This window comes from Mixophyes fleayi, chromosome 3 (genome assembly GCF_038048845.1).
Source record: "Mixophyes fleayi isolate aMixFle1 chromosome 3, aMixFle1.hap1, whole genome shotgun sequence".
In the NCBI taxonomy this organism is placed as follows: domain Eukaryota; kingdom Metazoa; phylum Chordata; class Amphibia; order Anura; family Limnodynastidae; genus Mixophyes; species Mixophyes fleayi.
Window position 1 is genome coordinate 178,484,561 of NC_134404.1, and position 24,815 is coordinate 178,509,375.

General features: G+C 39.0%; 1 protein-coding gene across 5 annotated transcripts in view; it reads right to left on the bottom strand.

Annotated features, from left to right (window-relative positions):
• Positions 1-24,815, bottom strand: part of USP45 (ubiquitin specific peptidase 45) — a 127,073-nt gene that overhangs the window by 91,017 nt on the left and 11,241 nt on the right. For all 5 annotated transcript variants that reach the window (XM_075202829.1, XM_075202828.1, XM_075202826.1 and 2 more), the window contains exons 5-6: positions 20,925-21,025; positions 3,168-3,304 (exon numbers count right to left, since the gene is read on the bottom strand). In XM_075202829.1, coding sequence (XP_075058930.1) covers positions 3,168-3,304; positions 20,925-21,025 — 238 coding nt within the window. The remainder of the gene's footprint in view (positions 1-3,167; positions 3,305-20,924; positions 21,026-24,815) is intronic.

Genomic DNA, 24,815 nt, shown 5'->3' on the forward strand with positions numbered 1-24,815 from the left:
GGGGCTGGCTGTTGCTGTCGCTGTCTCTGTCTTGGGGGGGCTGGCTGTCACTATGTCTCTGACTTTGGGGGGGCTGGCTGTCACTATGTCTCTGACTTGGGGGGGCTGGCTGTCACTGTCACTATGTCTCTGACTTGGGGGGGGCTGGCTGTCGCTGTCACTATGTCTCTGACTTGGGGGGGGCTGGCTGTCGCTGTCACTGAGTCTCTGACTGGGGGGGCTGGCTGTTGCTGCATCTCTCACTGGTGGGGGGCTGGCTGTGTCTCTCCCTGGGGGGGGTGTGTGTCTGGCTGGCAATTGTGTGTGTATCAGTACATTGTGTGAAGTCTGGACCTATATATATATATATATATTTATTAGTGTGTGTGTGGGGCCATGTATATATTAGTGTGTGTGTGGCCATGTATATATTAGTGTGTTTGTGCGCGCAGTATTTTAATATAATATGTGAGGGAAAGGAGGATCTTAATATAGTGTGGGAGGTAGGCTATTTAATGGTGGAGTGTAGGTGGGGGCTAACTATTTAAGTTGAGGTGAAGGAATCTTTAATTTCATGCTTGGGTGGTTTAGGGCTATCAATTGAATATGGTGCTGATTTTGGGGTGGAGGGCTATTTATTAAATGTGAATATGAATTATTTATTGCTGGCGATGGTTGTGGAAAATAGCTATATTTATTAAACTTTAATGCTATTTAATTTATTACTTAGACTGTCTGCAGGGAGGGAAATATGTTTTGAGTAAATGGGTATATTGTTAATTTAATGTTGGGGCTGTTTGAAGGGAAATAGGTATACTTATTAAATGTGAATATTATTATTGTGGGGACTGGAGGGAGGCCTAATTATAAAACGTGAGTTGGAGTTTTCTAAATCTCATGTACCCCATTTTTTTCAGAATTGGGGATCTAATATTCCAGGATAAAGACAAGAAAGAACTGAGCTAAAGAAACCAGCTGCTACAAGCGGTGAAAGTGACCAAGACAGGTAGGAGAGAGCAGGACAGTCTGCCAACGGTCCTGAATCTGGTGGGACAGTCCTGAATTTGGGTGACTGTCTCACTTAGTCAGGATTTGGTTTAACTGCAAGGACAGTTGGGAGGTATGTCCCGCTTCACAACGTACTGCTTGTGAAGGCAGAGCTGTGTGCTTCTAACAGTAGTGCACACAGTATTGCCTGTGTATTTGTCTAAATTGATAACCATGTTACATAATAGGGGCCCAGCTGTCTTAAATACCCTGGGCCCCCTGAGCCTTAATGCAGCATGTTAGGGGAAGGGAACTGATAGCTGCTCTCAGTTCCCGGACAGGACACAGCCTGCAGAGGAAGCCTAGGAGCTCCAAGTATCACAAGATTTGGTAATCTTGTGAGACAAAGAGCTTCCCTGCTCACTCTACAGGAAGTTCCCACCCTGATGGATGTCAGCAGCACCAGAAGCATCCCCAGTGGGCTGGGGATGGCGTGATGTGACTGGGAGGGCGTGATAAATGTAATGTTTTATTATAATATATGTATCAATGCCACATGTTGGCCACACCCAAAACACAATGTGGGCACGCCCTTTTTGGCGCCGCCGCGCATGCTGGGACTGAGATGGGCTGATTTTTAGTCCCAGTCCGGCCCTGCCTGTGACCTACAGATCAGAACCAACTCTGATTCGTTTCCTGCTGTTCTGAGATTTAGACCCAGCTTTCCGGTACCACCAATCTTCCCACTGCCCAGCAGCTCTGGCCAGTGTGATGGGCCAGGGGGGATCCATCCACAGCAACCCTTATCCATTGGAAGAGGTCAGAGGTACCAACCCAGGTACTCTGATAACTGGGTACACTAGCAGCGTCAGTGACCCAGAAGAAACCTGGCACTGGATGTAGGTAAGGAGTCCAGTGGTGACTGCATTTGTCAGCCCATCCTACTGCGGTAAGAGGGTGCATTTGGGATAACGAAAGGGAACGGTGGCAAAGTAAGCCCAGCCAGTTCCCAGCAACAACAGACAGGGTGGCATAGGCGGTCCATTCTGTCACAATTACAAAGTTTTATGCAGATTTCAGAAAATGTGTTTGGGTATATATTATGCACACATTGACCTGGAGATTCGTCCAGGCCCAAATTAAAGCGCTGTAATATAAACACTGAATAGCTTTGTAATGTTCAAATTCCAAAAATAGTCCAAAATTATTTTGTTTACAAGAAACAGTTTGCCTGGGATTTAGAAGTAAGGCCATACGTGCACAGGTATCCTTTTCTTTCCTCTGTCTCTCCTCTCTACAGTGGTTTCATGCATGAACAGCAGAGACAGATGCTCAATAAAGAGATCATTGATGCTGTACAATGCCCGAGTGCTTTATAAAAAGTGGACGATGGAGCAAAAACAGGAGAGAACATGTCTCATTATCGCCCATCGCTGCTCCATCATCCACCGTGTTAAAGCGCTATGTGTACTGTACTTTAACAGCATAACAATCAAGATTTCACTGTGTGCCTTTCAAGAAACTAACCAAGGAGAGTTTGTGCACATTTGCCCAAACTGTAAGAGGCCAACACAACAGGAGAACCCCTACACAATCACATAAACAGGCTTTTATAGGAAGAAGCTAGAAAGAATGAGACTATTCAAACAATGAGATAAGTCAGCGAGATGTACTAAACAATCACATAATGATATAGTTGTGCTTTGTACAGTGACAATGTGCTGCATACTACACTAACTGCAGGATCGGATGAAGGCTTGCCTTGTAAAAACCAGAGTTGAATGAGGAGCAATTGGCTTTTAATCCCCCTTATGACACCATGCCTTATTTGCGTAGTATAAACCTTCTAACACCTCTAGCAAACCAAAAATTCTCAATACATTGTATTGAATCATGCTGTTTAAGAAAAAAAAAGACATTTCCCATAAAACAGAATGCAACGTATACCATGGAATTTCTGTTGCAACCACTTTTTTGCATGCTTTGGATTTGCAGCATTGCTAAGAGTTGAGGTGAAGATTAATACAAATTCACACTCATAAAATGACTTATTCTGCATACATTTTAAAAAAAAGGAGACCACGTCATCAGGATTGGCTTTACACTTAATCTTGTGGTTGTAGACATCCACTATTAAATATGAACTGCACAGTTTTTATGTCATATAAATTGCACTGGTCACAAAAATTGCATGGCTTTACCTGCATGACAGCGTTAAAGAAACAGGTATTGCCTAGATTGGTTATTCCTTTCACAGGGACAGATGTGCTACAAAGGGCATTTCTCTCTTTATGAATGTCACCGCTTTGTTCTTGCAGGCAAATAACCTTTGAAGATCCTGGAACATAAAATATAGGTTTCCTTATTAATATCATCATTTATACAACGCCAATCATATTACGCAATGCTGTATAGTGAATATGTGATCACGCACATCATTTCCTGCCCCATTGGAACTGCAGTATAAAATTCCCTAAAGCACACACATTAGGGTCCATTTTGTCAGACCCCCAATTAACCTATACTGTGGGAGGAAATTGGAGTGCTCAGAGGAAACCCAAGAAAATACGGGGAGAACATACAAATTCCACACAAGTGGGGCCCTGGTTGGAATCGAACCCATGACCCAAGTGCTGTGAGGCAGCAATGTTAACCATTGCGCCACCAGGTTACAGTTTCTCTACAGTTAACACTGAATGTGTGGTTGTTTTAGGACCATAACATACACATGCGTACTGACCAGCAGGTATATACTCTTTGGATAAAGAATGAGTTCTGGAACACTTATAAAAGTCATTTTCTAGGATTAAAAATTAATTATCAGCTCAGTGGCAAATTATTAACTGTAAACAAGTTAACAAGAGTATGCCTAATATAGTGGCAATAAATAATTATACATAGTGCAAACAGTCACCTGACAAACAATGATTAGTATGTGATGCAGTCCATATAGCAGTTATTAGGATTTGCTGCATACCACTTACATGCAGCCTTTCCTTGAACAGTCTATGCAGGATGCCAGTTTTGTTGTGAAAGCCTATCACACAGTCACAGGTTTAAATAAGCTGTCCTTTTTTCAACAAGGTGTAATACTTGTAAGGATTTCACATGCAGGCATTGGTTGATCATGAAAGTCATTAAGAAATGAAAGCCAAAACACCACAAATCTGTAATAGTGACTGTAACGCATCTGATATAGAAGACTGTATTAAAATTAGGAGTCAGCCAGCTGATGAGCTCATCCAAATAAGATCTATATTACGAATTCAAGAACATGAACATGGGCAGAGAGACAGGGGGATTTACAGACAAAGACTGACTGTCCATCCACAAGAAAAAGAGCTTCCACATCACATGAGATCATTGAGTGGGTTGGAGGTGATAATGGTCAATGCAGATGTCTGAGAATTTGCAATGTAGCAGCACTGCTAGGCCTGCTTCGCAATGTATATCAAATATTTTATTTACACAATGCAACATGAGCCTTGGACTATATTCTCTAAATCACACATAATGCCACTTTCCAATTTTTTAAAATGTATTTAACAAACTCTTCATGTTACACCAAATATGAAGAACTGTTTTAGACTTTAGCGCTTGATGCATCAGCATATTTATAAATTGTAACACAAACATACAAGAACGTGAAAACTAGATAGTAATTGCCATCTTCATATGCCACTATTTAAGTTGTTCAAATCTTTATTAACCAGAATTTAAGATTACATTGATTTGTTTTTTTGCTGGTTTTTTTTGTGCTGGTGTTCTTTTTCTTTCATTTTAGTTAGGATTGTTTAGATTTTGCTATCAAAATATGCATGCACAGTGAATTATACGTTGAGTTTGCACAAAACAATTGTGCAATTCATTCAACATCTGGAAATATAATAGCATCTGGAGTCACAGATGACAGAGGTGGCAACAATTGGATTAAGAGTTAATGTCTGTATTCAAGTCCAAGAAAGAAAAAAAACTGCAGAACACGGAAGAGTAGTACTGTCAGGACAGAGCTATGTATATTATATTATAATATATATATATATATATATATATATATATATATATATATAATATATTACATTTTTTTTGTCATTTAGTATGAGTGGGTACATTTCAAGTTAGAATCTCATTAACTTACAGCCTGGAGAGAACAAGAAAATTAAGATATGTGGTCTCAAAATCCAGTGGCAACTTCCATGCTTTCGCTATCAGCGTAATAAATATGAGCATAAGTGACATGTTCAGACTTAGAAAAAATATTGATTAACACGGCATGTCAATGCAGACGAGTTATGGACTTAATAAATGCCAGGAATGGTGACTCTACAATGTAGATTTTTGACATATGAAGTCACATATGCACTAATGAGTTAAAGAGTGAATCTCATTAGTTCTGGGGACATTACAGGGACCAATTTACATTAATGGAATGTTTATGCCAAAGGTTCTACGGCAGTGCAGAGCAGAGGAAAGGGGACTACTCCACAGGGAGTTCTTGTGCATTTCCCACATGAACCAGAGAGAAACGCATAATTAAAACTTCCAAAAAGCTACATTTAATTAAAGAGAAATAAAATGAGACTGACAAGTCGCACATAATATTTTCCGGTACACTGCTCAGATATTGCTGCCTAGGCAGCCACAGTTTCCAGGTTACAGCTACATTTGCAGGATATGTTGAAAGGTGTACTAATGTCTGGAATAAACCATTCCTTTATACATTCTCTGCAGGTGTGGGAATTTGGTATGTACTTTAGACATACTTAAATTATTAGAATATATGCATTCAAAACTGGGATTTCAAGGAAATCAATACACAAACATACTTTGGTTGAAGCGACCCCCCCCCCAATACACACACACAAAATTCTATTACAGCTGGTAAAGGTATACTAAATGTCCAGAGAATAAGACTGCAGAGTCTCAGGTATGCACTAAAATGGACACCCTGGACTATTTTCAAAGAAAATTCAGGTGTTTAACAGAAGGTTTCTTAGTTTGTATTTTTAGAATTGTTGCTATTCTGCCATTACACTTCCATTCATGGTATGAACATGGGAAGTACAGTGTAGAGTTCTTGGGTGGGCTTAAGGCACCAGCTGATGGCTGTCGTCCTGTCTCACCCACAGTGCCTGGCTTTAAAATACAAAGGAACCATATTCCCCCTATCCAATAATGTAAGTGATATAACTTTCTGGTGCTTGTAGCATACATCTAAGGGGCATATTCAATTAGCCACGTTACTCGCAAAAGTAACGTGGCGTTAAAAGTATTACCGTTATTACGGTAATTCTAACCCAGATTTCAGCTCGCAGTTCCCTGAGCTGCGAGCAGAAAGCCGGCGTTAAAGGTACCGTATAACGGTAATTACACGCACTATTACCATAATAACGGTAATAGTGCGCAAGCCACGTTACTTTTGACAGTAACGCGGCCAATTGAATATGCCCCATAGAATATTATGGACGTGTGTGATAACTTACATGTTAGTACATATGCAATAGTGAAGAATGACTAACTGTTGTAAGTTATCAGCTATAAATAATTGTCTTGCGTTGTATGTGTTATATGTGAACATTTCAGTGTTGGTCATCAGCCATTTAGGGCTTTGAAAGTGCCATTTCCTGCCATTCTCTTTATTAGGTTAACAGACAAGAACACAAATGTGGAAGGAAAAATATGTTTACCTAACACAACACATTATCACAAATTTGTTTAATTTCATGTTCCTAAAATGAGAGAAATTCCTCCTTTATTTAATGTAGGCTACTGTACTAAACACAATATATAGCAACATTTATATGCTTGTTTCTGGTGTTAAAAATGTGGCACAGTATAAAATAGCAATTGTGTGTGTATGCAGAAAAATTAACTTATGTGCCAATAAAATCTGTAATTAAAAGATGGAGAGCGCTCAAGAGAGATACAATGTGTGTGAGTAATTCCTAGTATCGGTGTTGCCTTATCTCCACTGCCATTTACAAACATCTGGGAGTGTATCTTAAAGGAAACAATGTTCAGGAGCCATCTGGACAAAACTGCGGGCAAATTGAAATGCAAAGCATATGGAAAAGCAGATTTTTCTCTTCCCTGCAGCAGTACAGGATGACAAATGTCAAACTTAGATGTAAGCACGCTTGACTGTGCTATGCATTGCAGCACCACCTGGCTCTCCTTGCCTGGCCACCAAATATGGACAGCACTGCCACAGCGGACCAAGTCTGCAGGGGAAACTTTCTAATCATGGTTAAATGGCAGCTTCACACAAGTACCGACATCCCATTTGTCTTGCCTGATGTGCACACCCATGAAAAAGAAAAGAATTAGGAGCTTTCATTTGTTTGCTTACTAATTGTTTATACTAAATAATGAAAAAACGGCTCTACAAAAACAGCAATTTAGTTTAAAATATTACAGTGACAAAGTTAATAACTCAGATTTATGCTAGTTATTCCTGAATTATATATTGTATTTTTATTGAAAGACCACATTTCCCAATTCTACAGGTATCCATGTTACCATTATTTAATAGCTGGAGTTGTCTATAACAACATTCTGGCCGGCTTGCTGCCCTCATTACAACTGTTGATGTAGGCAACGTCTAATTAAGCTATGAAATGAGGAATAAAAAGTATAACTGTATTAGATGGCTGAATCTGTAACTATAACAAAATGTAGCAAATGATTTTGATGCTAAATAGTTTTGCTCCAACATCCTACAAGGGTTAATTTGTATTTATTTTTTTATTTTGGAAACAAAAAGGAGGTGTAAGTTATTCTGGCTGTGTGAAGATAAAAATGGCCGTGCCACGGGATGACTAAGAATATTTAAGAGAAATCCTTGTGTATCACAGCTAAATTAACAGTCTTGGAGGAATGCCTTACTATACTGTAACATATTACTGAAAGCGCAATCGAGTCAGTATTATGACAAAGGACATGTTTGAGGAGTGATGGCTTAGCCTTGGGCTGCTGCAGGCTGCGGATGTTTGGTGTGTATAAGACGTGCTGGTCAGTAAGCCTAGAGCCCTCTCACATGTGTGAGATGGTACTGGATATGGAAAGGCTTAAGGCAAATACTTCACAAGACTAGTAAAAGCAACATGATGGGAACATCACCACTTTAGTCTGGACCAGCGCTTAATCTTTTAAAAATACAATTAAATACTAAGCAGCTTCAGGTTTGTCTAGTTAGTATGTCTGATTATAATGTGGTTTAACCATGGTCAGAATATCTAAATCTGTGAAATTATATACCAGCTGATCCAAGACATGTCAGATGGATGTGGCAAATAGGAGCAAATGACAGTGCTAAGAGCATTTAGTGGTGCAAATAGGGCATGTATTTTTAAATATCAACATTATAATTACATAATTACTTTGCCAAGACTGGTGTATTGCAAATAACAAATGTAGCTGCACACGGTATGTAGATGCAATACCTAATTTATTAAAAAAGTATTACTTTTCAAAACTATGTTCAAAAGCAGAGTAACTGCCAATAATTACGTTTTGGAGAGAGACAAACAGATGGGCTAATTCATTGGGATTATATTGTATATATCATTGGGGATAGGTTTGGGGAGCCACAACTTAAAGAATGATGAATGCTAAATACAGGTTGCTTTGTAAAAAGAAGTTACTAATAACATTCACATTATATGTATGTATGTATGTATGTATGTATATATATATATAGCTTGTTGCAAAAGAAGATAATTTGAAGTTACATTAAATCTGTAAGGAACTCTGGGGAGGATATTTATTAACATTTGCACAGCAGACTTTCTGTCTATACCCTACTGAAGGACACATCAGTCAGCCTCTTTTTAGCCTAAAATGTATTTGCATTTCATCTGGCTTCACTGCACTGGTCCAAACACAAAGGGGGCCTCGCTGCGAATGCGCCAGCCCCTGTGCATGCTGAGAGGAGCAGAGCGTGGGCCTACCCTACTAGTGAATGGTAATATTGGTAACATAAATAAAATCAATATCGTTGCCAAATACCAGCTTTCAGGAATCTGACAGATTGGAAGATAATTGAAGTGAGCTTCCAATTCATTGGGAAGCATGTATTACTCAGAACAAAAAAACATCTTTGCTGTAAGTCTACTAAAGGACACACTAAGGATCCAACGGAGTAATGTGAAGATAAGTAATGTGGCCTGATCCCCAAATGTTAAGATCTGTTGACAATGTGGCTATGTCAGCTACTAATGTCCCATTTATTGCGGTTGGATGATAATTTGCTTTCATTGCACAAACCTATGTTATGAATAACAGGCCCCGATGACAAAAGCTGTGTTTTAATAGAGCAGGATTGCACACTTACTTGTAACTTCTAATACAAATTATACCTTAAAGGTTTTGCTCACTTTTGGCAATATGTCCCATAAATATATGCATCACACTTAAGTGGGGTGCATCCAACAATACCCTGGAACTCAACTAGTAAGTTAACGCTTCAAAATAAGACACACATAGTTGGTACAAATGGGAGGTTTAATTCTGTGTGGCCCGTTTAGAAAGGGTTGCAGACATCCAATTAGTAGGCACACCAAAAACTCACCTCTCACCCATAGAAGTTGTGATTCTTATACAGTAGAGCTAACCCATATGCTTTATGGAGGTAATCAGGGGTGGAGCATAAGAGCTCTCTGACGTATTGCGTAAAAGTTTACTAAAAGCAGGCAAGCCCTTTATAAAGGGCTAATTATGCTTATACTTTTTGCAACACAGACAGTGAATGATAGATTAATAGGTTCAGTATGGTCACAACTAATTATATTTTTTCTTGCTGTGTTTGAGGAGATTCTTTTTATCTAGGATTAAGACAAAATTCATATAGCAATTTAGGTCAAACTAATAAAGGCATATAGATAATTCTAACATGTTCACAAACTTTCTCTCACCATTGTAACAGCAACTCTGACCATACACATTCAGAATTCTGCAACTACCATCGTTTGATTGTTAGTTTTTTAATGCCATTGCAAATTCTAAAGAAACTAGTCAAAAAGGAAAAAAAAAATCATACAAAATACCTTGTTTATCAAAATCATCTAATCATGAGTCTCCATACATTATATATATATATATATATATATATATATATATATATATATATATATATATATATATATATACACGATATATATATATATATATTTCTTGTTATTTAAGTCTCTGCTCTGTAAATTCAACTGTGGCACATCAAGGACGTACTTCTTGCTATTGAACAGATCTTTGGTTATTCAGCTAAAGATCTACATTATAAGAGAACAGTTAATAGATTTTTTTCATTAGCAAAGCTTGTCTTGTTTGGCATTATTCAGCTCTACTCTTTACATATTTCAATTAAACAAAAATAAACTTCATTTCTCGACACAATTGTACACAATAAACCTACCTGAAGACCCAATCATGGGTGGGGGGGAAAAAAAAAAAAAAGAACCTTGTGTTATCCTAAACTACTGTTTGCAAACATCATGCATAGGACAGCCTCAGCACACTTGAGATATCGTAATAAGGGGTATATTGAACCCGATGTTGAATTAAACAATATGGGGCATATTCAATTGTTAGCGAGACGGGTGAAAATCCCGCACTCGAAAAAAAAAAAAGCCCGCGCTCGTTTTTTCCTGTTCGAGCGCTCGTTTTTTAAAAAAAAAAAACCGCTCAATTCAATTGTTAACACTGCATCCACCCCCTCGCGCTCTATTATTGGTCCTAGCGAGTTTGAAATGAGGAGTGGTTAAGGCAGTCATTTTAGTATAAAAAAAATAAAATAAAATTAATGCAATCAAGAAGGGCCCCAGCACTGCAAAGGAGATTGGGCCCCTACACTGCAATCAAGAAGGGCCCCAGCACTGCACAAGAGAATGGGCCCCCACACTGCAATCAAGAAGGGCCCCAGCACTGCAAGCAACAATGCCCCCCCCCCCCCCACCCTGGACAGCAGATACAAGTAGGTAAATTTTTTGCCATTTACAAACATTTCGTGAACACTGGCCAAGCATGGACATTTATAAGGTACAAATATTTGTTGGGACTTTGCGTAAATGAGTGTGTGTAGGTAAAGCATCAGAAAACTGAGGATTTCGTCCATGGTGAGTATTTTGTTTTTTTTGTTTTTAATTAAAATCTATGGTGTACATGAGGGTGTTTACTGTATTTCTTGGGGTTTTATTATTTTTAATAAAGATTTTTGGTTGTAATGAGGGTGTTGTGCTTTTATTTAACATTTTGCTTTGTGGAACTACAGATCACAGCCAGCCGTGGGTGTAAGAGCATTTTGGCACTTGTGGTTCTACAAGTGCAAACATGCCCTGGGTGCCATGGGTACGCTGGTGCTTGTAGTTAGACAAGTAGCAGCATGCCCACACTATTTAGGCCAACATGGCTGGCTGGGACATGTAGTTCCACAAATCAAAATTTATTTATTTTTGGGTTTTTTTCATACAAAATCCCCATTTATTACCCTACTACCCACAGCCCAGGGGTAGTAGGAAGAGTGCTATCGGCACTGGGCTGGGTGGCCCGCTTACATTTTTCAGCGGACCACACTCCCTAGGGAATCCAGGCCAGCGCTGAACAGTCTGTGGGTGTTTAGTCATTATGGCCGTGGGACCCAAACTGCGTTCCCCCCCCCCCCCTGCTATAGTGCCTATCACCCCGGCTGGTTTGCCTGGTGCTGGTTCAATTAAAATAGGGGGAACCCTACGCCAAATTTTTCAAAGATTTTAACTCACACATCAATAGCCTGCCAGCACTAGGGTTAAGACTAAATAGAGTGTGGAGCAAACGATTTTGGTTTTAAAAGATAAATAAATAACATGCTACTTTTCACCGAGAGCTGACTGAGGTCAGGCACAACCACCCCCCCCTAAAAAAAAATGAAGTTTAAATACATGCACCACTAATGGTTTTTTCTAAAGGGGGAACTTTCCAAAAATTATTAATTATTATTACACTTTTTTAAGTACTTTTCAGTTTTTAGGTTATTTTTATGAACTTTTACACCCATTTTTTTTAGTTTAATGTATATTTTTCTTAACTTAATAAAAAAAAAATGTTCTTTGAGCAGACCAAGGAGATGCGAGATGAAACAGCAGATTTGCCAGTTTCACCCACAGCATTAAAAAACAATTGAATAGCTTTTTCCGCTGAGGGTTCGCATCCAGCCTATACTTTAACATTGACAAACGGTTGGAGCGCGATAACACCGTTTCGGTAAGGAAAAAAAAAAAAAGAGATTAGAATTGCGGGAGAAGTTTCCGCGCTCGAAAATAAGGAAAAAAAACCCAAAAAATTACTTAACGCGCTCGAACTTCTAAACTCACTAACAATTGAATATGCCCCTATGCATACAAAGTATGGTGATCATAGAGGGTGTATTAGTATAAAGTATAGTATACAAAAATACAGTGAAGTGCACAAAGTCAATATATTGCGCAGGAGAAAATCTTTAGGTTTTACAAAGTAATAGACAAACAAGTTATTTGTCTATTACTTACCAAGGAGGGATACCTTGATAATTTAGTTGGAGCTCTATTAGACTAGTTCAGATTTGGAGCTTGAGCGCAGTGGTTCCCCCCTTTTTTTCAGGTTTTACAATGTCCATAAATCTTGGTAAACAAGATCTGGCATATCCATAGTAGTGTAAGTCTATTACATGTTCAGTCAAAGCATAGACTTATCATAGTTAATCAGTTCAAGAATATTAGTAAAGGTGCAAAATGTTCTTGCTGGAATAAGCCTTATTCATTCAGTAACTATACCCAAAGACATTGGAGGGTTAGTCTAACCCTGACGAAGCCCTAACAGATCCACTTCCCAGTCCAAGCAGCACAATTTCAAAATATTTAGGAAGCGCAGAGAGGATTTGAAACTAAATCATATATAGGACAGCTGTAATTTTAAAACAAAAAATTGCTTCCCAGGACGAAGCTTGCATCTGCTCCCACTCCCTATACACACACACACCTACAGTAGAGAAACTATTTTTTAAACAGGGTATGAGACTACACAAAATAGTGAATGTGTCTATGCCCAGGTTTCCCAAACCCAGTCCTCAGGGCTCCCCAACAGTGCAGGTTTTCCGAATCACATGTGACATAATTAGGACCACCTGTGGATCTGTTACAATGTGTCAGTCAGTAATGATTACACCTGTGCTCCAGCAAGGAGATATGGGAAACCAGCACTGTTAGGGAGCCCTGAGGACTGGGTTTGGGAAACCCTGGTCTATGCAAATAACATTAAGCACAGACAGCGTGGGCTCCAAATACAATGTCGGGGGCGTTCTGATGTGTTCTTCTGCCACCAGACACAGATGTTACACAGGAGCGAGGTCTGTGATTGACATGGTGAGAGGTGTAGGGGCAGAAGAGGGAGAGTCATCCTCGCCCCTCTCTTGCAACAACTTCTCTAACTCTATCAATCACTGTACTATGGTGTTTACAGAAAGGAGCACGGGCGGCTTCCTTCATCCTGCACTTCTTCCTACAATCAATTATGGCATAGTGTCTGGTGAAAAAAGCACTAGGTGACATGAGAACTTCGACTCTCAGATGATGCCACCTGAGATGAGGTTTCATCTTTCCTCATGTGAGGGACCATTCTTAACAAACTGGTGCCAAGGTGACTTGTGCTCAGTTGGTACTGTGTAGGTGCTCCTTCCAGCTTGCAACATTTAAAACATGACCATCAAATAACAAAGAAAAATAGTACATCATAGTGTCATAGAGCCCCATAAAACAGCAAATTTAAAGCCCTACATTTGTTAAGCACATAACAACTCAAGTCCAAAACATATAACGCAATAGTACAGCATAACAAACAGCCCCATGGTCCAAGATTAATCCCACTGGGGAGCCCCTTGTCAGTTTTGCCACTTCATACTACCAGACATTGAACTAGGCATTCACTACTTATTTTCTCCATGTCTACATAAAACAAGCATGTGGTAATCATATTATACAGTATATGCCATACAATATACCAGCCTTTGCCCAATTCATTAAATTACCGTATACACAATATGTTACAAATGCCAGGCCCATAACATTAAACCAGTCTGTACCCAACAATACATTATTTCAGCTTATACCAATGACCACATTATACCAGCCTGTACACAACATCACATTATACCAATCTGCACCCACCACTGAGACACCAGCCTGTGCCCTTATTGCATTATATGAGTTTCTACTTATCTCCCAAATTACACTATTTTACCCTGTACCCCAATCCCATTGTACTAGTCTGCGCTCTCCAGTACATTAAACCAGACTGAGCCCCAATACATTATGCCAACTGCCTTCAATGTTCTCTAGTTGTATATAGTCTATGTCACTGTAAATTACAAATTGTTTCAGTATGGTTTTATTATGGGGAGCAGCAAAATGGCTTCTCTGAAACCATTGTAGATGCTTTTTCTCCTTGGCATGGTGTTAACACAAACCTGAATTCTCCAGACTGTACTACCAAAGTTCCTACTTTTAAATAGAGGTGGTAGAACTTCCTGATGATTAAAAAATAAAGTGCACTGAATTTGCAGAACCTGGCTCAAATTACCTTCGTTATTGATACTTTTGATGTCTCTTCAAGTTGGCTTATTCGTTAAATAAATAATGACTAAGTAAAACTGGTTATGTGCTATGAGCCTCATGGAATTAGATTTCCCAGATTTTAGACCATGGAGAGGACTAGATGATTGTTTCTTATGAAACGACAAATCTGGGTATATTGTCTATTATACATAACTATATTATCCACAAAAATAAAATATGTTCACACCAACTGTTGCAGAGAAACCAATTATCTATTTCCCTTCCCTTTCTATTTGTGTCTATCAGTTGCTGGACTGCTCTGTTTTGCCTGCACTCTTTTTAACTAACGTTTACATTTAGGTTTGGTTCTGTGAACACCACATGAGCAGAGAAAATCTGAATGGACAGGATCCGATGCCAATCCAATCAGCTGCCACATTAGTTGCATACCTTGTATCCATAGCACTGAATAGAATAGACAGACATGATGCTCCAGCACTTGAAGCACTCGTAAAATAAAGGTAATATTGGGGATACGGAGGGATGGGTCATTCAAAAGTGGAAAAACCCCTCTAAAATAAGTTTAACTTTATGGCTCAGGGAACAAAGCACTGAGCATTTGTCACTGTGACATTAAGTGTAAAAACAAACTAGTTTTAGATTGTTTAAGGCAAATTGAACAAACATTGCCCTATTTTATCATCATCGTCAACATTTATCTATATAGCACCAGCAAATTCCATAGCGCTTTACAATTGGGAACAAACAGCAATGAAACAATACTGGATAATATATACAGACAGAGAGGTAAGAGGACCCTGCTCGCAAGCTTACACTCTATTTTATCAACACGTTCAAGAGAAAAACAGGCAGAAATAAATGTTCGCCAAGTTACTAAAAAGTGCTGTTCCTGAAATTTACTGCAAGTCTGGTGGTATACCACATCTGAATCCCAATTCAAACCAAAAATGTCTAGGGAGGGATAAGGGTAGATAAAGTCAGGATGAGGAAACAAAAAATGTGTGAAGAATTATTGCGGATTTGGGATAACACATTATGTGTGACATTTATGCATGAGTACATGACACCAATGCAAACTGTGCCTTGCTTCACACATGATGAGAAGCAATGTGCTTTTTCTTATTTGAGAAACATATTATCATCATCATCCTTGTTTATTTATATGGCACACAAAACTCTTGTCTAACATTTCTCAGTCACAGAGCTGGAGCTAGAGACTGTCTGGGACACTCATTGCACATCTGCAACTGGAAACAGTTACTGAAGTTTGTATAAAATGTACCCCAAAATCAATCTTTCAAAGTGTTGTAACAATACTAGCATGAACTATTGTCAAAGTAAGATAATTTTACACAAAGCCAAACAATTAATTTATGTTACATAATGTACACCCTTTTGGAAGCCGTTAGTTTTGCTATAAGTGCCACATTTTCGGACAGCTACAAATGAGAACAAGAGGGTCTTTACCAATATTTTGTAAACAAAATTCATACATTTTATATATTTATTACAGACAAGCAAAATTTAACAAATGGAATTTTGAGGACCCTGAAGAAAGTCTGTGTATTTCAGCGCCATAAAATAGTGGGCTAAATTCCATTGGCTGACCCTATGTGACTAAGCCTGTCTATGATCTACCTTCAATCGCAGATCCATGAAACAGTAGTAGTATGTGGTAGAGTATGTTAAGCACAGGATACATCATAACTAATGTTGCAGAGTTAAATAGTAATGTTGAAAAGAGACACAGGTCCATCAAGTTCAACCTTCCATAAGTAATAACCCAGAGTAAGGCAACCTCCACCAGTTAGCCACACATGAATGAGGATGGCAGGGGACTAAAACTGCATAGGTCAGCAAACAATGTTGATCGGTAAAGTATTCCAATTAGAACTGAAGGACAGAAGATATACTACAACTTGTTGCCCTAATGATATATCACAAGCTTTTATGGAGGCACAAACAGGCAATGATTTAAAATGTTGTTTTTCCATGGCTTACTCATAGAACAACATTGTATTGGGGGGGGGGGGAGGATTAATTTTGACCTTTTTCCAATTGGCTGTGAAGAACAATTATGAAGGAGTTAAGTAGATTGGCCTGTTACTTTCCTAATTTACAATCTCAGATACTGGTGGGCTTGATGTGACAAAGAAGAAGGCATGACAGAGACAAGTGCATGAAAATAATAATAAATTTAAATAACAATAAGATGGTTCTCTGCGTGATCTTTAAATAATGTTCTTGCCTAACAAATGAACATTTCAATGTAAAGTCACAAATACTGCCAAGATTATAATTACACCTGTCACTCCCTGAAAGACTTTGCAGGCAGTTACCCTCACCCACAACAACTTCCTGGGTGGTTCTCCCTAGAAAGCAATCTTACTTCTTTTCTTCCACTGTGTCAAACATGCTCGTTCTCCAAGTCACAGTATGTATGGATTGGTGGGTCCGGCAGCCCACGGGATCAGCTGTAAGAGTCTCACAGCTGCAAGCGTTCTTTTGGGAACCTAGCACTCATCTTTATCCCTGTCGCTTAATGTAATTACTGAAGTCTGTCACACGGCACTAATGTCATTTCCACATTTTTACAGCTGAAGGGAAATGAATGGCTGCAATGCAGAAACACAGCTCCCACACTTTTACAAATGTCAATGGCATTACATTATATATTCTGAGACTGTGATAAATAAATTTACACTTTAGTTATATATCAAAACCATGTGCAAGATGGATATTTTCATGGAGTCACTAATAATAATGGCTACAAATTTAAGTTCTTTGGGTTTTTTATTTAAATTTAAGATTTTAAAAAGTGATAGTGATCCAATGCCCTACAAACTTGGCCAGACCCAAAATTTCCACATTCTTTATTTGGCAGTCTAAAATCACTTAATCTTTGAGGCGGACACTCCAGCAGTGATAATGTTCACAGTAGTTTTTGTTTTTTATATTGAAGCCTAAGGTGTGTGCAGTGTCTCTAGTGAAAACTTGGGGAGAGGGTCACCCATAAAAGGTCTATACCCAAACCCCTCTAGAAGATGTGACACACACAGAAAAGTGTTCAAAGTAGGTTTTTTCATTGAAAGTGTGGGAACAGTGCTATTGTGCTCAAAAGTGCAAAAAAAAGTGGAAAAAACAAAAAAGTGGGTGCGGTACTGGTCCTAATCCCCGGCCACCAACACCAAATTTTCTAGATTTGAGACCATGGAGAGGACTAGATGATTGTTACTTAAGAAAAGACAAATCTGCAAAAGGGTATATTGCCCCCTTAGGGGGCATGGGTCTTCAGACCCCATTTGCTGCAATGCTACAGCGGCACCATTTGCCCTGATATGATCATCATTTATTTATATAGCGCCAGCAAACTCCATAGCGCTTATTAAGTCAAAACTTCACCCAGGGCTCGACAACCAGCCCATCCCCCAGAAGGGAGGGCATCAATGGATACAGGTAGGGCAGGAACCTTATGGCCACACAGCGCCCACTAGATGTTCAGGAATACGGAGCCCATAAGGGCCTACCCGCACCCCAAAAAATTTGTGAAATGAAAAACATAAAATTGAAAATAACAAACAACGGATCAATAAGTTCTCATGGCATATGTGGTTTTTAGATTTGTTTATGTCTAGATAGTCAGGCACTCACTTGTGTGAGTTTGTCTTTTGTATGTGTTGAAAAATCAATAAAATTATTTTATTTAAAAATAAAGTGACAAACAAGAGTAAAAATAAATAGTGCCGCATGGTTACGGCCCCAGCCCAATGGGTGGGCAAACATAAGAATTCTGCTGCCCAGCCAGAGTGTTTGGGCAAAGGGAGGCAGTGCATAAAGAAGAGGTAAAAAGGTGAAGGGTGCTAAAAATCATGTGCACTTTTAAATAGGGTACAGCTACCCTTCTCAAAGTTGCACTGAATACTCCTTAGTAATGAACTTAAAAGTCCAGGCAGGTAAAACAGTTCTTGTGCGCTAACAGATGAGGAGAGCCTTGAGGCGCGTAAAGGATGTGTTGCTAACTGACTTTGTTTTGTTTATGTCTCCTGCTGGGATCACGTGGAGCGAGGATAGCTGGGAGTTTTGTTCATATTTTTACTTTCTGATTACCCCAGAGCAGATGTGTACTGATCAAATGTATACATAACCTTGCTAGCTACATATAGCCTTGGTTTAGCTTGTCAATCCCTAATCAATCAACTGGAGACACTTAGCTAACTCTTTAAGATAGGGCTATTGCACAGTCCAAACTCACCTTCCTCATCTGTAACATTGTGACATAATGATCTGCTGTGCCTAATCTGGTCCTTTCTGTTTAGTCTAAAGCAGCGGTTCCCAAAGTGTGCACCGCGGCTCCCTGGGGTGCCGCGGCGCTGTCACAGGGGTGCCGCGATCGCCCTGCAAAAAAAGAAGAAGAAAAAAAACAAAAAACTTACCCATCCAGCGCTGGATCCTCCTCGCTGTTCTCACTGACTGCCGGGCGTGACGTCATCACGTCCGACATGATCAGTGTCAGTGAGGAGCGGCAGAGAGGACATCAGGACAGAAGACGGCGGAACATGAAGAAAGAAGGTAAGTACAGGAATGGAGAGTGAAGGAGGACAGAGAGAGGTGCTGAAGGAGGAGAACAGAGAGACGCAGAGAGAGACACTGAAGGAGGGGGAGGGAGAGACGCAGAGAGAGACACTGAAGGACGGGGACGGAGAGACACAGAGAGAGACACTGAAGGAGGGGGACAGAGAGACGCAGAGAGAGACACTGAAGGAGGGGGACAGAGAGACGCAGAGAGAGACACTGAAGGAGGGGGACAGAGAGACGCAGAGAGAGACACTGAAGGAGGGGGACAGAAAGACGCAGAGAGAGACACTGAAGGAGGGGGACAGAGAGACGCTGAAGGGGGGGCAGAGAGAGACGCTGAAGGGGGGGGACAGAGTGTGAGATGGCGAAAAGGGGGACACAGGGTGTGAGATGGCAAAGAGGGGGACACAGGGTGTGAGATGGCAAAGGGGATACAGAGTGATATGGTGAAGGGGCGCAGTGATATGATAAAGGGGCACAATGCGATGGTGAAGGGGTCTAAATACATCTTATGTCATTTTGACCCAACTACTTAAAAAACGGGACTACCTGGTAATTATTTTTGCTTAGGGGTGCCTTGGAAAAATTATGGTGACCCTAAGGGTGCCTCGAGCTGAGAAAGTTTGGGAACCACTGGTCTAAAGGGATTTCCTAGATATAGATTTTGTACTTTGACCTGAAGTCTGTGCTTTATGGCACCCTCCATTGTGTTTCATTTCAGATGCTTTAAGTAAAAAAAAGACAAAACAAAACAAACTAAAAAAACAGCAGTATAAACCATGTGTATGGCTCCTGCTTACTACTTTCACACAAATGAAATTCAGATCTGATAAAAATATTTATTCATATTTATTCAGCTGCTTCTCTCAAGTTAGTATTGTAATTACTTGACCCAAAAATAAAGGCATACATTTCAAGTTTAAATGCTTTCTGACAGTATAACATGTGGAAAAGTCTGGGATTAAGTGCAGTGCTATTAAAAAGCTAGGGATTTATGGACATGTATTTGCACATTCACTATGTGTGACAAGTGAGTATAATGCAGAGGGTGGGCCATCATATACCCGGTATAAGAAGATGCAGGGTAATATTAATCTACAAGTTAACCCGTACATGATACTCATGCATTCTAGTCAAATCAAGCTACTTAAGGTGTTAAAAAGGTTCTTGTCATGCATTTGGGCCTAGCCCAGGCCTCCTCAGGGGAAAAGCGTTACTTCCCGTCGTAAGCTCCCTTTTTTAACGTGGTTTTGTCCACATGTCACCACCTCATCATTTTTCTCCATCACCTCACCCTTCATCTTCATCGCCACATCCTTCATCAAGCTACTTAAGGTGTTAAAAACCCCATGCAACCACCAACCACTCCCAACTGTCACTTCTCCTTCAAGAAATATATAGGTCAGTGTATAACTCTGCCCAGCAGGTGGCGCTGCAGCTTGTTGGTTTTTTTTCCCCACACACGCCACTAGGCATTTATTATTAATCTATTTATTAGAGGTTACATTAGAAGAACAGTGTGGATTTAGAGATTCTCAGCACCCATCTGGACTCTTAAGTTGTGTGGTCTCCTATGATACCACTGTTAAAATATCTACTGAATTTGTCTTGTATATAAATCTGAGTGGATTACACACATACTGCCAGCACAGAAGAGATGATACAGTAAAAGGTAAACTATATAGTAAAAAAAACATATAGAAGCAATGACTAGATTTTGATGTATTGGTAAGCCTGAAAATTGGAACTCATGACAGGTTTATTTTCAATACTTCAAGAATTATAATTATGTACATGAGACTGTACCTTTCTCAGAGCGAGACGAATGTTTCTGGAGGAAATCCAGCATTTGAGCAAGTATCTTCTTGTTGCAGTGAGTTGAAAGCTCCTCATCACATTCATAACAACTAAAAAGAATAAACAAAAAAAGTAAATAATCTATATTAAATGAGTTATCAGTGAGAGTGGTATTTAGGCAATCATACCTCCAACAGAGGACATTAGGATAGAATAAAATAGTTGAAAATAGACTCTATAATGAAAATGCTCCTTGGTTTGCTGAGAAAAACACTCCACTATCTGAGAGCTACTTAAATTAGAAGGTTATTGTTTGGTCCATTTTACACGTGGATAAATAAAGTTAATTATTATTAACAATAAAACAAAAAGAATATACCTTACAGGCACTAAAAACTACTAAAAAGGATAATCAGATAATCAGCTACTGCTGGAAAATAATACGTGACTCTTAAATAAGTACTAAAAGCAAAAAAAAAAAAAAAGCAGCATTATATTATTCTTATCGAATTAATTAAAATGACAAGTGTATGTAGGAGATAACACAGAAACTGATCAGAACTGTATCAGTAAATCCAATAAAACATCTAATAAAATCTATGTTTCTACTGGGCATAGACAAGAGCATCAGGCTATAGCTCTTGTCGAACATAACTACATCATACTGGATACTGCACCCATGAACTCTGGAATATTGGGACTGGTAACTAAATAATCCACATATGTTTGCAATTTCAATAGTAAAGATCATGTTCCATCTCAGAAGGGGTGAGACTCACATCAGTCTGTCTGATGGAAGATTTAATTTTATTTTCCCACAAATTTTGTTTAATCACGAGCACTTATATATTTCGCTAATTTTATCCTATATTTTAATAGAAATTAATAAAAAAAGTTATATTTTGCTTTATTTTGCTATTCATACAACAAGTTTGGTCTGAATATATTAAGGGAATCTTAGTGCACCTACTTTGAAAATTAACTTTAAACTCTTCTTTTTTGTATGATAAATAGTTTGATAGATTTGAAGAACTTGCTATTTTTATAAAAATTTTATAAATAATACTTATTCTCATTGGGCTTACCTATTCAATTCTGAATCAATTTTTGCATTGCCTCATATACATTTGTTATTTTCATTTATTTAACAAGAATACTACAGTGCTGCATTCTTTCTCCTTCCTTTTTTTTATTATTAATTTGGACACATATGCGCTCTACAGGGGGAAATTATTCATTATGGTTATTTCATTTTTTATTCTGTATATTTGGGTAAATACAGTACAAATATTCCTATTCCTACAACCCAATGCGCATGTGAATATAATATGTTTTAAAGTTACCATCTGTGTGTTTCAACCACTTTGCTAACCATGTATCCTGTCTGCATATTTACTTACCAGTTCAATATGGGCTTGTGAAGACCAGCTGGTTTGGAGATATATATAAAGCATGGCCAAAATCATGTCTGTAAAGGTGGAGCTCTTTTCCCTTTTTAAAGCAATTAATTTTTAAAAATCAAAGGCTTGCCATTGGTATTAACTGACTTTATCAGTCCTTACCTGGTTTATTATTTTTACCAGCAACCTTGTATCGAGACATCAAATAAGCATAGAGGGATATCAGCACTGCTTATAAAATGAGAAGTCTTCAAGCAGACCTGTCATTTTCCAGGTAAAGAGTATTTTACATAGCAGTTTGTGCACTAATTGGCTGCTATCAAATTGACCCTAGTTTCTCTTTCTCTGTCCACCTGTCAATAGTGCAGGGACTGATGTGAGCGAGTTCTCTGTACAACGCTGCGGAACTAGTGGTGCTGCATAATTAGCTGCTGTTGATGATGATGATGATATGTAGAATCTAAAAAGACTTAAGTCCCCCACTGCTCCCTCACCTGGAGAGCATGAAAACGTCTTGACATGCAAATGCTAAATGTTAGATTGGGAGGACTCAGGTTTGCTCCAGAATGTCTTCCTCCTAAAGCTCCTCTACACTTGCTTTAATGTAGGAAAAAGACGCCCAGGAGTGCAACTGTAATTTAACACTTGCATATAGTTCATGTGCTCGCTTTTCTCCCTCTCTCAACGGTTAAACTATTACAAAAAAAACAAACAGTATTGCTACTTTGCATTACAAGCAATAAGAGCTTAAAACTGTCCAGACAAAATGTTTTTATAGATAAGCCTTCACCCTTAACCCCACCTCACTGGTAGAACCCACTACCAGGACGCCAACAGTTCCTGAGAAACTCCCTACTTTCAAGACCAGTAACAGTAACTTTTCCACATTGGAGTAGTTTGAAAAGAGTTTAGTATTTTATTAATGTCTAACAATACTAATATCCCCTAGTCTATATAGCTAGGTCATTGAAAACCCACAAGTTTAGAAAAACCTATAAGTCCTCCACTTAACCATTTCACCATGTAGTATACCTCACCCTCCTTCATCCTCCATCTCTCCACTCCTGCCTCTTGCCCTCAGATCCCCTTAAATTGACTCACCCCAATGTGTCAACCATTGACTGCTCCTTTCCCTTTTGATCGTCAGCTGTAGTGAGCAGGGCCCTCTTCCCTCCTGTTCTTATTACCTATAACACCAGCTACATTGCGCACCTCTGCCTTGGGCTCATTGACTCCATTCCTCCATTGTCTTTGCACCTATTTCAGTGGCTCTAAACTTGTTACTCATGCCCACACTAATGGGCACAGGTTACAGCCTGTGCTAAATATACCCTTGCACCCAATTAGCTGTGTTGAGTGTAGTGTTATTTAGTTGCTGTATTGTACTGTTACACCATGTACTGTCTTGTCAAGCATGGTTTAAAGACCACTACCAGCACCACAGGAGTAAGTTTCTCAGGAACTGGGAGGATCCCGGAGATGTGAACTCCACACTTGTGCCAATTCATGCAGGGAGTGTTGATCTATAAAAAATATTCTGGAGTAGTTCTTAGATATTTGAGTGTGTTATTCAGCAAAACAAACTATAGGAACATAGGATTTTTATACAGGATATTTTTTCATTATAGTGGGGATATTGTATTCTAAAGTGTTCTGCTCTACTAAAGCCAATGTTTTATAAAGTTTGTAATATAACTAAATCTGGACATTTAGTCCATCTTCTGATATGGGAGTTACCAGTAGAGGCTTGAAAGAGGTAAAGCAGATAGAGGAGGATATTAATCTTAAATTCACTATTTCAAATCCACAAACAATGCAACTGAAATGGATAGTCCCAGTTTTAAAGTTACTGTGTGATTCAGCAAAAGAAGAGAGGAAAGTTCAGTGTGAAAAATTAATAAAGATTCAAGTGAAAGTCAAAGTCCAGATATTCCGTTTGTTTTGATTTGATAGCATCTGAAAACATATACTCCAGTAAGGGAGGATGGCTGTGATGTTGGTAAAAAAAAATTAAAGTGATTTTGATTAAGAAAAGTTGATTTTAAAAAACGGACAACATATCATATGTATAAAACATAGTAAGGGTTTAAGGGACCTAGCTAAATAAAAAAATCCCGACGTAAGCCGCTAACTTATGATATTTAAATTAACATTATATCCAGGGAAACTTTAATCATAAACAGAAAGAGTTCTAGCAAAACAAAAACATTAAGGGGGAGACCAGTGTAGATGCATATTAGCTGGCATAGAAAACTGTTTATCCTTTAGCCATAGTGGAGAGTAGAGAGCAAGGATCAAGTGGAGCACAGAGGCCAAAATGCCTTAATGTGGATTCCATCAGTCAACATGGCCTGAAGAGTTTTCTATCTCACTTGACAGGGGGAGACTGTTAATGTCTTTACTTTTAGCATAGTGATTAAGGCTTGTAGCCTTGAATTTACTGTACCATGAGCTGAGGTACAAAACCAACATCATAACAAGAGTTGAAGTTGGAAGTGGT